This window comes from Carcharhinus amblyrhynchos, chromosome 18, assembly GCF_965287045.1.
Source record: "Carcharhinus amblyrhynchos chromosome 18, sCarAmb.v2.hapA, whole genome shotgun sequence".
In the NCBI taxonomy this organism is placed as follows: Eukaryota; Metazoa; Chordata; class Chondrichthyes; order Carcharhiniformes; family Carcharhinidae; genus Carcharhinus; species Carcharhinus amblyrhynchos.
In genome coordinates this window covers 29,283,879-29,298,558 of record NC_137341.1, presented here as the reverse complement: position 1 = coordinate 29,298,558, position 14,680 = coordinate 29,283,879, and the positions used below count along the sequence as shown (strand labels likewise).

The following is a 14,680-nucleotide window of genomic DNA, read 5'->3' as shown; positions in this document are numbered from 1 at the left end:
CACTCCCTCCAAGGCCAAAATATCCTTGCGTAAGTGCGGCGACCAAAACTGCACACAGTACTCCAGCTGCGGCCTCACCAGTGCCCTGTACAGCTGCAGCAAGACCTCCCTACTTTTATATTCAATCCCCCTCGCTATGAAGGCCAGCATCCCATTCGCCTTCCTGACCACCTGCTGCACCTGTAGGCTGGGTTTTTGCGACTCATGCACAAGGACCCCGAGGTCCCTCTGCACCATCGCATGCTGCAGTTTTTCGCCATGTAAGTAATAGTCCTTCCTACCATTATTCCTACCAAAGTGGACAACTTCACACTTACCTATGACTAATAAATAAACTTTACATTAAAAAAAGGCTTTGATGGTGCTATATTTACAGTCTGACCCCAAATCATTCGATGGAAATTTGGATGACCTATTGCTGAAGGTTAGTAATGGTCGATTTTCAACTTTCATCCTACAAGCCCTGCATTCCTGATCATGTCCCACATAGTTGGTCTGATAAATGATTTTAGAAACTGTTATATTCGCTCTCTGTAGTAAATTTATTTCACTGATCCATAATTGTTCAATGTGGGATGATAAGGGTTACACATATTCAGTCCAGAATGCAGTAGGTATGTTACCTTCTCGCATTTAACGTAACAAAAATAGCAACCAGAAAATAAGTGTCATTTTACAACGTAGCTCCACAGATTGCAAATTTCTGTAATGTGCGCACATTCAAGCAGTGTCAAACCACCTCCTCAAAGCAGTCCCATAATGGTTAGAAAAATTTGAAGCTATTTGAAATTGGCAACATGAAATCCCAAATTCTGTACCAAGGTGATGTGAAACTGCATGGCTTTGATGCAGAAACCCCACCGTGACTGGCCAGCAGTGTAGTTCAGTCGTTCATTAAAAAAAAGAACTGATTTAACGCCCTTTAGTGTCAACAGGGTGAATACGTGGGGTTATGGGGAAAGGGCCTGTGTGGGATTGTTGTCGGTTAGGCTTGATGGGCCAAATGGCCTCCTTCTGCACTGTAGGGTCTCTGTCATGCTATGAATGCTGTCATCACCTTAATTCTACCGTAGTTTCAGTAGAGTAGATGTTCGGATTTGGAAACTAATGTCGAACATTGCCTAAACTAATCAGCATTCTCATTCTAAGAAAGAATCCGTAAAGAGCACACATCCAGAGGCTGTTAATTGTTTTCCATTTGTCTCCAGCTTCTTTGTGTGATATTTCCTTCCAAGCACTCAGGGAATTAATATCTCAGCAACCTTCGCGTCACAAATGCATGTTAATGAAAAGAGCATCAAGAATGTCATGAGCTGCAACAAGCAATGAGTGATGCCTATCAAAACATTGGGAAAAAGTGAGATTCTTTTTCACTCATAGAATCATAGATATCCTACAGTGCAGAAAGAGGCCATTTGACCCATCGAATCTGCACCGACCACAATCCCACCCAAGCTCTATCCCCATATCCCTACATATTTACCCGCTAATCCCTCTAACCTATGCATCTCAGGACACTAAGAGGCAATTTAGCATGGTCAATCAACCTAACCCGCACATCTTTGGACTGTAGGAGGAAACCAGAGCAGCCATAGGAAACCCACGCAGACACGAGGAGAATGTGCAAACTCCACACAGACAGTGACCCAAGCCGGGAATCAAACCCAGGTCCTGGCACTGTGAAACATCAGTGCTTACCACTGTGCTATCATGCCACTCCATGTAACAACTCTCCATTTTTAACAAAAGTATAATGGCTATAAAAAAAATGCTTGTTTCATCCAATGTCCTTTACGAAAGGAAATCTGCCGTCCTTACCTGATCTTGCTGACGTGGGACTCCAGAGGCACGGAAATGTGATTGATTCTCACCTGCCTTTGAAATGGCCTAGTAAGCCATTCAATTGTATAAAGAAGGCAGCTCACCACCACCTTCTCAAGGACAACTAGGGATGGGCAATAAATACTGACCAGCCAGCGACGGCCATATCCCACGAATGATCTTTTTTAAAAATTCTATTTATCTACTGTGTGCAGTAAAATATAACACCATGATTATAATTCTGTTACTTTATTGGAGTAACTTAATTTTGAAAGGATATAGGAATGGGAAAAGGCTATTAGCTATGCAACATTGTTCACATCAACATTCTGGACCTGAATCTTAATGGTTTTCAGCGTACCTTACATTTGTTAGGGACAGTAGTAAGTCATTCAGTCCTTCAAGCCTGCTCAATTGAATATACAATTGAATATGGCTGATTCATTTTGTTTTTTATGAACCTAGAGAATCAGGAGTGTTCCTCTGAGTGCACAAGGAAACTTTGGGCCACCCCTGCCTTCCGAGAGTGCTTACTTTGCACTGGAAGCCACTGTGATCTCAAGCAGCCCAATCATAGAGCTGGGGAGCTGCTTCCTGCTGATGGCCATTTCAGTTGAAGTGTTGGCAAGAAATCTCGTTTCGCTGCTTTTGGACTCAAATTTTAAGAAGAAGCCCATTTTGTCCATATAAAACAAGAGTGCCAGGTAGTTCATGATATCTTTGAACTGAAGTGTTCAGTTCTCTTTTTTTGATTCATTTGTGCGACATGGGTGTCGCTGGCTGGCCAGCATTTATTGTCCATCCCTAGTTGCCCTTGAGAAGGTGGTGGTGAACTGCCATCTTGAATTGCTGCTGTCCACGTGCTGTGGATTGACCCACAATGCCGTTTGGGAGGGAATTCCAGGATTTTGATAGTGACTGCAAAGGAATGACAATTTATTTCCAAGTCAGTATGATGAGTGGCTTGGAGAGGAATGTGCAGGTGGTGGCGTTCCCATGTATCTGCTGCCCTTGTTCTTCTAGATGGAAGTGACCATGGGTTTGGAAGGTGCTGTTTAAGGATCTTTGGTGAATCCTGTAGATGGTACACACTGTTGCTGCTAAGCGTCAGTGATGGAGGGAGTGGATATTTGTGGATGTGGTGCCAATCAAATGGGCTGCTTTGTCCTGGATAGGGTCAATATTCTTGAGTGTTGTTGGAGCTGCACACATCCAGGCAAGTGGGGAATATGACTTGTACCTTGTAGATGGTGAACAGGCTTTGGGGAATCAAGAAGTGAGTTACTCGCTGCAGTATTCCTAGCCTCTGACCTGCTCTTGTAGTCACAGTGTTTATGTGGTGAGTTTCTGGTGAATGGTAACCCCAAGGATACTGACAGTGGCTTCCAGTACCTTGCTACCCATGCACCATATTTGACATCTGAACAAAATGTATTGGAATGAGAATATTGAGGTATGGTCCATGTTACTTGATAATTTCACTGGAATTTATTTCACTCTGAAGCAAGATAAAGAGCGCTTGTTTTGTTTTAAAGAGCTAACAACAATAGCTTGGATTTATACAGTACCTTTAAAGTAATAAAATGTCCCAAGACACTTCATAAATGAAGTGCAACAACAAATCACACAAGGAGATATGAGGGCAGATGACCGAAAGCTGGTAAAATGAGGTGGGTTTTTAAGGAGTGTCTAAGGGAAATATCAATTGAGTTTTCGGAAGGGAATTTTGGAGGTTATTGCTGAGGCAATTAAAGGCACATCCAGCAATGATAGAGCAATGGATGGAACATAAGAACATAAGAAATAGGAGCAGGAGTAGGCCATCTAGCCCCTCGAGCCTGCCCCGCCATTCAATAAGATCATGGCTGATCTGAAGTGGCTCAGTTCCACTTTCCCGCTTTCTCCCCATAACCCTTAATCCCCTTGCCTACCAAAAACCTATCTACCTGTGACTTAAATATATTTAGCGAGGTAGCCTCCACCACTTCAACGGGCAGAGAATTCCAGAGATTCAACACCCTTTGAGTGAAGAAGTTCCTCCTCAACTCTGTTCTAAACTGCCCCCCCTTATCTTGAGGCTGTGCCCTGTAGTCCTGCTGTCCTTTCTGAGCGGGAAGAACCTCTCCACCTCTACCCTATCCATCCCATTCATCATCTTATACGTCTCAATAAGATCCCCCCTCATCCTTCTAAACTCCAACGAGTACAAGCCCTGTCTATTCAGCCTCTCTTCATAGCTCAACCCCCTCAACTCAGGTATCAGCCTAGTGAACCTCCTCTGCACTCCCTCCAAGGCCAAAATATCCTTGCGCAAGTGCGGCGACCAAAACTGCACACAGTACTCCAGCTGCGGCCTCACCAGTGCCCTGTACAGTTGCAGCAAGACCTCCCTACTTTTATATTCAATCCCCCTCGCTATAAAGGCCAGCATCCCATTCGCCTTCCTGACCACCTGCTGCACCTGTAGGCTGGGTTTTAGCGACTCATGCACAAGGATGGAAAATCAGGAATGTGCAATGGGTCAGAATTGGAGGATCTGAGAGAGTTTTGTGTCTTGGAGGAGGTGATAGATACAGGGAGGGGTGAGACCATAGAGGAATTTGAGATCAAGGATGTGAATTTAAAAAAAAAACCGAGGTCCTGTCAGATGGGGAACCAGCAAACACAGAGATGATGGGTCTTGGTGCAAGTTTTCTTTTGGCAATGTCTATATATTTGCAAAACTCCATGGATGAGGATTAAAAAGTAGGTTGTCTGCTCTGAATGCTGATGGTTGGCAACAGTAAGAACTTCAAGCTGGTCCCCACCGTCACAGCTGGGAATATAACTCTGAGGCTTTATTTGGGGAAAGTACTGGCAGCAGAGGGCACAGGAACTAGCTGAGTCCTTGGGACAGGAGCAATAAAAGGTGAAAGTAAGGAGCTATTAACAAAATATATCTTAAAAATGAGGACTCCTAAATCAGTAGTGGCAATGCGCTTTGGGAATTACTGTCACTCCATTTACACAATGGAGAAAGCCTCAAACCGTGAACTACATTTAGGTTAGAGTGAAGGATGGAGCTAAAAGCTTTTTGGGCTGAAGCTAGAGAAAGTGCTGCATTGATGGTTAGGTTGGAGTATGAGCAGCAAGAAGCAATGTTAGATGTTCATTTTAAAGTTTTTAGTTTATATACTTGTCGCAAGCAATGCAATGAAATAACTGTGAAAATCCCCAAATTGCCACACTCTGGCACCTGTTCGGGTACACTGAAGGAGAACTTAGCATGGCCAATGCACCTAACCAGCAGGTCTTTTGGACTGTGGGAGGAAACTGAAGCAGATGCTGCACAGACAGTGACCCAAGCTGGGAATTGAACCCAGATCCCTGGCACTGTGTGGCAGCAGTGCTAACCACTGTGCCACCAAGAAAGGCGCTTGATGGGCAGTGCAGACACAATAGCCGAAGGGCTTTTTATGTGCTGTAAAACACAATAACGTGTTAATTTTCTTATACACTCAAATCCTTCCAAGGTCATGCCCCTCTCTATCTCTGCAATGTCCTGTAGTCTCATAATCCTCTTCGATATCTTCACTTCCTCTAATTTCAGATTCCTGACCATTCCCAGTTTTAAATAATCGTCTGCTGAGTGTTTCATCAAAAAGTTACAGCACAGAGAAAGACCATTATGTATAAGGACTGCAGTCTTCTTAAGTGCCATGTCTCTAGTGAACTCAATAGAAATGGCAGCCGGCAGCCTGCAGTCAGCTTGTCTCATGGCAAAGTCACATAACTATGGCAAGCTATGTTGTACACTTAGTAAAATTACCCTTTCAAAGCCTTCAGGCTGATGAAAGGATAGGCAGGGTTTTCTGCCAATACCACCATTCCGCACCCCACCCCCACCCCCAGCACAGTATGTTGTTCTCAGTGGCGGAGGCAACTCATCATTGGTCGCCAGTGGGCTCTTCCAGTCCTACTGATGTCCACATTGTTTTGTCTGGTTTATCCCCCCCACCACTGGGGAACCAGTTGGCCAAAAAGGCCATAAATTCTCACCTAATGAGTCTGGACAGATTTATTTTCAAGCCTTCAGAGTACAGATACAGGGTGCGATCTTACCAGCTGATCACAACTCACTGTCACCCAGCCAAATCACCGGGATGGGAAAATCCCGCCACTGTGAACGATGATAATATTCCGGCCGCACAATCTTCCAGTTCCCGACAATCCCTGGTGTGACCAGCTTCCTATTCTCTTGTAACAGAGCCCTGATACTTCCCAATGGGGATAGCTGCTCTTAATCACTTAAACCATGTACTGCATTGCAGCACAATTTAAACATCCACACCAGGTGATGACAAATGTGAAGAGGGAAAGACCACCTCTGGACTTAAATTGTTTTGGAATGTGAGGGAGAGAAATCTGGAGGGAGCATCAGGAAAACAGTTCAATTTTTACAGACCTCAGCTGAATGGCTCTTAGAAGACTGTGTGACTTGCCCTTGAGATAGGAGGCTTAGTACAATAAATAGCTTTTTGTAAAAGATGAATATGTTGATGGGCATAGTGGGAAAAGCATGATGGTGAAGTCTTACATTAAGTCTGCTTAAGATGTTTTGTTCGAACACATTGCTAATTGTATTATCAATGTTTTTGCCATAACAAAATGTGTGCAACAATCACCAATCATGTTGAACTCATTTTGTTCCACTTCACCAACAAGAATATAGAGAGGCTTAAGGCACTCAAAACCAAATAATCTTCAGAAAGAGAACATACTTAATCCAGTCTACTGAGAAATATGAGGGCCAAGATTCATGAGATGTTAACAGTCATTATGAGAAGGTGGCAAAAAGCTGAAGGGATCCCACTGGATATTAAACAAGTGAATGTAATATCCATTTTGCAGCAAACAAATCTCCTCTGGAATCTACCGAACAATTAGTATTCATCACCAATAGAATCAAATTGTCAAGAGCAAAAACAAGAATAAATCGTAAGGTAATGACTTATTAAATAGGAGCAAACATGTATACAAATAGGAAGAGTACTACACTCCCCCATCCCCCCCACCCCCAGCACCCTTTATAACCAAGTACAGTGGTGACTCAATTAACAGGTTTACGATCTGGATGTACATTCCAATCTTGCCATTTTTAATTCTTTGCCCAACCCCCAATCTGTTTCCTCTGTTTTTGGATCTCCTATATTGCTCTATTAAAGCTCAGTGGAAACTTTAGGACCAGCACTCAGTCTAACACGAGTTTTCCAGGGCAGGATTTCCCATCGGGACTCAGGTTTCAGGACCAAATGCAGCCTGAACTTGCTGCGTGAAGGAGATAGCCTGCTGATTGGCCATATCGGAGCCAGCTGCAAGGACAGAAGATGGGATGAAGATGCTGCTGGTCCAATCCCGGGGCAGATGGAGGCCATTTGACCCATCGAGTCTGCACTGACTCTCCAAAAAAGCATCCCACCCCAGGCTCTCTCCTCCCTCCTATCCCTGTAATGACACCTGTTTACCATGGCCAATCCACCCAACCTACACATCTTTCAACTGTGGGAGGAAACCGGAGCACCTGGAGGAAACCCACGCAGACATGGGGAGAATGTGCAAACTCCACACAGACAGTCATGTGAGGCTGGAATTAAACCCAGTCTATGGCGCTGTGAGGCAGCAGCACTAACCACTGTGCCATTGTGCCACCCATGTCCGCAGCCCTAAAGACTCAACAGGCTCCACTGGCAGAGATGGTCACTGCTGATGCTTAGAGAATGCACCAAGACTATGCACTGATTTTAATGTTTTCAGATCATAATCACAGCATCCATTATTTTCAGGCAGAACCTTCCCCAGACCAAGCTTTATTTCCTTCTTGCCGCACTCCTACCCCTTTTTGCCTTGACCTTCATCCCTATTGTCATTTGTCGTGCTCCTGCCTTCTACTCAATCATAGGGCTCTTTCATTCCCTCCCCCTTTTATTGCCTTTGTAGTTGCTTAAGACCTGCTACATGTTCAACTTTGTCCAGTATTGGCGGTGGGTCACAGAGCAGAATGGTCTCCCTGTTTCCCTCTCCACAGATGCCACCTTACTTGCCATGTATTTTCAGTTTCTATTTCAGATGTCCAGCATCTGTAGTAGTTTACTTTCGTATATGTTTCCACAATCTTAGCACCCCACCCCGCTCACCTTACTGCAGTTGATCTGATGGATGATTGATAGGTCAATGTGCAATTTCCTCAATCCATTTAATTTCTACTTCTGCTCTTTATTTCTGTTCCCTATTCTCATTACTTTGAACTTATCCACATTAAATGCATTTATGGCTCATCATTTCGACATTCAAATTCTCCATACCTTCTTTAGATTTAATTTTCCTCTCTCCTCTGTTTGCTCAGCCAAATTTGATGTCACCGGCAGCTCCTATCTCCAGCTCCAAATCATTCACTGTAAACTGCAGTGATCCCAGCACTGATTCCTGGTGCACTATTCCTCATGACTTTGCTACTTTGCTTTCTCTCCTTTGCTCCATTTTTAATCTTGCCTTTTATTCCAGTCTTTCCTATCCCTCAGTGTTTTAACTTTCGGCAAGGCATCAAATAGCACATTGGTTGAAATAAATAGCACATCCATGGATTTTGCTTCGCAAATTATGTGTAATGGTGCTTCAAAGATCTTAAGTAGCTTTCTTTATCTTCCTTCCCACACATTACATGCCAACTCCCTCTTTCCATATTATATTTTATCTTCGCTTCCTTGTAATGCTTTATCAGTTCAGGAATCTTGCCAGTGAATTGGGTGAACATCTCTATCATGTTGCTCAGTTCCAGCCAGATGTATGCCAAAGATAAAAGAGATCACCAGCATGTCTTAAGATAGATACACTCTAATTGTGTTGGTAACAAACTGAGTTCTCTTTCTCAGGCAACTGATTCACAAAAAGACATTTGTCTTGCTAATTTTTTAACATTGAACTCTACAGTTGAACAAAACATATTGTGGAAAAAAACAACTTGGCAATGGAATGTGATAGTCTAAAAATACATGATTTATATGTCTGTTCAACAGAAGGCCTTGTGGTGCAGTGAGTAGCATCCCTATCTTTGAACCAGAAGCTCCAGGTTCAAATCCCACTCCAGGACTTGATGGTCAAGGAAGGAGTGTTCATAATGCAGTCAAATAGGATGAGTGTCAACCTTCAAATCCTTTCTAACATGCCAATGGTGGCGTAAGAGCGGGAGGGAGTCCTGCTCAGCCATGCTTGATTTGGAGTGGCCCCTCTCTCAAGCTATAAACCTTTGGTGATAGACTTGCAACCTGTTCCGGAATTACTAGCTGTGAAACCTGATGAAAGTCAGCCTTACTGCACTCGTAGGTGCAGGAAGAGAATTGGAATGGATATGTCAGTACCTGCTAATCAATGCTTTATCTTCTGTTTAACTCAGCACTGGTAACTCTTGGCGGGGTGAGCGTGTATATCGGCTATTCTGCAGCAGCATTTAAAGAAGCTGTTTGTCTGTCCGGGAAGAAGATTCTGGAAGATATTACCATCAGGTTCGGATGGTCCTTGGCTCTGGCATGGATCTCATTTACTGCTGAGGTCTTTACTGGTGTTGCATTCATATTAGCTGCAAAATTGACAGGCATGAAAAGGAGGCGGGAAGAAGCAGCAAGAAGCTAATGTACTTTAATTGCAACAAGAGCTGTGAAGAAACAAGGGGAATTGTTAGGTTTCTGTAAATTATGGAACGATTTCAATAATCCTGGGGAACTGCTGAAATATGTATTCTGCACAAAGCTGATATTATTTAAAATGCTATCAATGCTGAGAATGTGTAATTAGATATTAGTAGCTGAAATACCTAATAAAACAATCTATTCTTAGTACCTGTGTAGTTTATGTTGCTCAACTGTAGTGAGATCAAAATATCTCTCCTAATGTAACTTTCACAGCAAATGTAACAAAGAAACACTGTCGGTGATTGTGTTGACTGTACTAATGTATTTGAGCAAGGAAGGGAGAGCTCTCACTGTTACAGGTCAAATGGCAAGGTTTTCTGTTTCTGCAGAGAAAATATATTTTTTGTGTTCTACTGTCTGGAGTTGCATTGAATGTCACAGATTAATGTTCAATAAAGTCATTAGTTTTCAGAAGACGAATGGGCTAGCCACATGATGCTGCATGTTGGAAAATTAGATTTCAATGTAGCAACTCTACATTGAATGCTCACACTCCCTTTGAATACACAGTGGAGGTACCCAAACGAGAATGGTAGCGCTGCAAAACAAACTGGCTGCAGGAATGTTAGTGGCAAACAATATTTAATTGTTAAAACGTATCACAAAATGAGAAAAACGTGATGAAAAATGCCAGGAGATAAATCATTTATAGATTTTAATTTTTGCCTTTCCTCCCCTCTCCCCCCAACTGCCCCACTCGCCTGCCCACTTCCCTCCTGACGGCATTGGTGCTTTGCATGTAGATGGTTCCATGCCCACTTGTCATTGTCCAGCATCTTGCCCAGCTGTTCACTTTGTTTAATTGCGAGCCATGACAGTGAACGTCTCCCGGACAATTTGCCTTTAGGGGAACGCAACCTACAACCCTGTTTGGAAGCCAAAACTTGCAGCAGGGTTTGTTGAAGAACGAAAAGACTTTTTTGGTTTGATTTGATTTATTATTGTCACATGTATTGGCATACTTTGAGAAGTATTTTTCTTGCAGACAAAGTATATCGTTCATACAGAAGGAAATGAGAGAATGCAGAATGTAGTGTTACAGTCATAGCTAGGGTGTAGAGAAAAATCAGCTTAATGTAAGGTAGGTCCATTCAAAAGTCTGATGGCAGCAAGGAAGAAGCTTTTCTTGAATTGGTTGGTACGTGACCTCAGAATCTTGTACTTTTCCCGATGGAAGAAGGTGAAAGAGAGAATGTCCAGGGTGCGTGAGGTCCTTGATTACGCTGTTTGCTAAGGCAGAAGGAAGTGTAGACAGAGTCAATGGGTGGGAGGCTGATTTGTGTGAAGGCCACCTGAGCTCCTTAGCTAGTAAAACTGAGCGCCATGGAGTTACCCCATTACTGCCCCTGCTGAGCTCAACAAACTTAGCAAATGCTGGTCATCCAGTCTAGGATCTTCCCAATCTTTATGGATCAGCAAACTAACTGGGTTAACAGGCTGTACTTTTGGATGAGCCAATTCCTAAATAACTTTTAATAAGCACAGGAGAAAAAGATAAAATACATGGCCTTCACAATAAAATGGTCAGATTGGGGAGGACAAAAAAGAGAACATTTGGTTGAACTTTTCCAGTATGTAGAAGTTACAAACTTTCCACTTGGTGTTTCAAGCACTGTAGTTAACAACTCGTACTAAGTGTACAAAGTATTATAGAACAAGTCTTTTATAGCGACCTACTACATTGCTGATGATTAAAAAACATACTTAATGTTTCAGGGCTCAAAAGAACAAAAAGTTTCTATGGATTCATAAAACTCTTCAGAAATATTAAATCACAAGCTGAAGCGGTTGTAGCTCTTGTTTAGGGTGTGGCCTTAACAGCACAATGCCCAAAGTAGTGGATATCAACAATGTTTAAAGGTCATTACAAACCAGCAAATGGGCTGACTTTAGGTGGATGCTATGGATATGAAATTCCTTTGGCCACTGTTTTAACAAAAACATGAATCAATTGCCATATTTTGAAATTCATTTCTTAATTCAAATTATAAATAATTAAGACAAATTTCTTCAGAAGGAGAGTTAGGCAGCAGAGATGTTCTTTTGTCCCTTGTTACATTTATTGAGCGAGCTTTTCACTGAGTCAAAGCAATCTTTAGTATGCATGACATCGATAGCGGTGGCAGAGTTATGTTTTGCTATGTCTGACAATGTCCCACACATTAGCGAACAGTAGCCCATTATTTCTGCTTTTTATGTGATTCATTTTCACTAGGATGCAGTTAATACTTACCGCCAGTAAAAAATGAATAGAAGTATGTATTAGAAAGGTAGGCTGAGCAATTTTGCTGATGTCGAGCGAGAAGCAGAAACAAACATGCTGCAAAGAGTCTGACACACTTACAAAGTCAAGGAAGTTTACATTGAAATCAATTCACACATATCCCGGCAGTGATAGAATGATGTTACACCGGAGGTATGGTAATATCATTGAAATGCAACTTGTCTTTTTTTAATCTTGTAAACCATTGTGTGTGCATACTCTATTCAGACATTATTAAAATATAATAATCAAAACAAAGCATTTGATTTCCTGTCAATAACACATCAATTGCTACAGTAGGAAATCACAATTACCATCAATAACATTGGTCGGGTTTATGCCAATTTCACTTGATGCAATTATTCTACCACAACTTTCATTAAGTTCAATGGCACAACATGCTACAATTTTCTTGGCATTTCAGCAAGACAATAACAGTAGGGAAGAAGCACCGGGTTAAATCCATCACTCTGTATTAGCAAGTGAAACATACTTTAAAACTTTCAGCACTCAGCTTATTTTGAAGGAAACCAAGTTATGAAAATAAAAATTTACCCGTAATATTCCAACTACTGGCAGAAAGCAGCATGCCCAGTTCTTTGCATGTACTACTTTCAGACATTAAAATGAATCATTTGTAAATTGAGATCTTCATGATCACAAGCCATGCTGACTGTCCATCGAGCACTACTCCAGAAAGCTAGATTTGCACACTTTTCTGTTCAACGTACAATGAAGAAAATGGTGACCCCCCCCAAAAAAATTCCAAATATACAAATTCAATCTCTCGTTGGTATTTGGCTTTTGGTTTCATCTTGAGGATTGAGTATTTATTTTATGGAAGTACCAATTAGTAGATCAAGATACCAACCCATGAACATGTCTCTGAAACAAGGGCTCAAAATGTTGGACCTATTAGGAGGAAACAGGAAGTTGTGAGTCTCTTATAGTCATCTACAAGGGAGCAATATTATGAAGAGATGAAGCTTTGCTGCACCTGCACTTTATGACTGAAAGTTATAACAGCATCAATAGCTGAAGTTGATTCAACAATCAATGTTTAATTATGCTGCGATCACTTCACAAAGGACAGGACAGCAATTATCTACAAATGAAGCTTACAAACTGCTTCTCCAAAAACTGAAGGTGTGTACATGATTTAAAATGCTCTCCTGAAATTAGGCTCATTTATTTTTTTCAACTTCTTATTTTAATTGTCACCTAACCAAGTTATGCATGGTTTGAACTCAATGGATTTTAAATCTGGTTTCATCTGTTTGTGAATCAATCATTAGCTCAGCACTGGCATGATGTGTAAGATAACATTTTAAAAAATATTGATGCCTGAGTCAAAGTCAAGACAAATGATAGATGGGTTTGGGGTGGGGGTGGCAGGGGTAGTGGTGGGGGGGTTTGGTGGGGTAGGGAGCTTTTATTCATTGTTGAAAGCAAGAAGACAGATGAAAGTAAAAATAATGGTATTGTCACTGAAGATCAACAACTATGCACTTTCCTGTAATAAACACAATGTCAGACATTGGTTTAGGAAAGAGACCATTTTCTTCCCCTTAAAAGCAAGCCAGATGTGTCAAACAACTTGTTAGGTCACACAGGGTTATTCTGGTGGTCCATCAGCCACCATTAACAAACCTTTGGATTAACAGTTTCAAGATTAAAGTCCCTTTTCAATCTTACAGTCAAGGCTGTCTTTGGAGAACTTTACCAACCTCGGATAGACCAAAAAGAAGGATGTCTTGTCCTTTGCATGTCTAATGTTCATAACTATCTATCATGTCTGGGAGCTATGCCTGTAAATTGGACTCCAGTTAAGAGGAAGCCAATGTGGGATAGGGTGGGGAGTGGCTGAGGGAAAGAAAGGAAGACAAGTAGAACAAAGAGATATTAAAAAGGAAGTTTTTTTTTATTCACAGCACATAAGCATTGTTGGCAAAACAAGCATTTATTGTCCACCTCCACACAAATGAGTCACTTATTACAGAAAACATTTTAGAGTCCTACATTGCTGTGAGTTTGGAGAAGGGCAGATTTACCAGGACAGAAATGAAATAATTAAGTCTAAAGATGGGGAAGGCCAGATAATGACTTCAATGCAGTTGAACTAAGATAAAATGAACAATATTATCAAGGTGAAAGTACATGATCCTTGAGACGGATCAGGTTTGGGGCTATCAATTTTGGCTGGGGTAGTATAGAATATAGAGTTTGTGAACAATTCGTGTGATATGGTTGTTGTGGGAAATTTACCACTGGAGTCAGACTTGGAGGTTCAATAAGACAGTTTTATTTCAGACACAAAGCTTTGGGAGAAAGCACTGGTACTCCCCAGTACTTGGCAGCTGCCTTCTCAGTCATACCATAGCAGTTGATCATTTTTATACCTTTCAGACAATAGGTAGTCTGGACATTAGCCATTTAACACATTGTTATAGTTGAGTAGAGAGATCACGGTGCTCGATAGTTAACACATCGTTACAATCGGACAGATGCAGACGTGGGCAGGTAACATAGCATTGTTCATAGGACATTTCCTCTATCAATGACTGGTTTCGATCTATACATTCAGTGATTGTTTTTTGTTGCATTTATGTGTTTATGTTCCCATCTAGGGCTGATCCTATTATCAGTTTCTATTGTTCTGGGTCTGCCCTTATCTTTAAAGTGCCCCAAGCTCTGACTAGCTTCCTGCAGCATTTTGGTTACTGCATGTTTTAACTTAAAGTGGCTGTCTGTGTTAAAAGCTAGTGTCTGTTTGATGTCTCTGTGTCCAGAGGGGCAATATTTTCACACAGAGGGTAGTGAGTGTCTAGAACAAGCTGCCAGAGGTAATAGTAGAGGTGGGTGCAATTTTTTC

The 14,680-nt window shown here is 41.8% G+C and overlaps 1 protein-coding gene across 1 annotated transcript in view; it reads left to right on the top strand.

Annotated features, from left to right (window-relative positions):
- Positions 1-9,689, top strand: part of tmem114 (transmembrane protein 114) — a 74,354-nt gene extending 64,665 nt beyond the window's left edge. Inside the window, exon 4 of the mRNA XM_080206101.1 lies at positions 9,251-9,689. Coding sequence (XP_080062227.1) covers positions 9,251-9,486 — 236 coding nt within the window. The 3' untranslated portion in view covers positions 9,487-9,689. The remainder of the gene's footprint in view (positions 1-9,250) is intronic.
- The last annotated feature ends 4,991 nt before the right edge of the window (positions 9,690-14,680 follow it).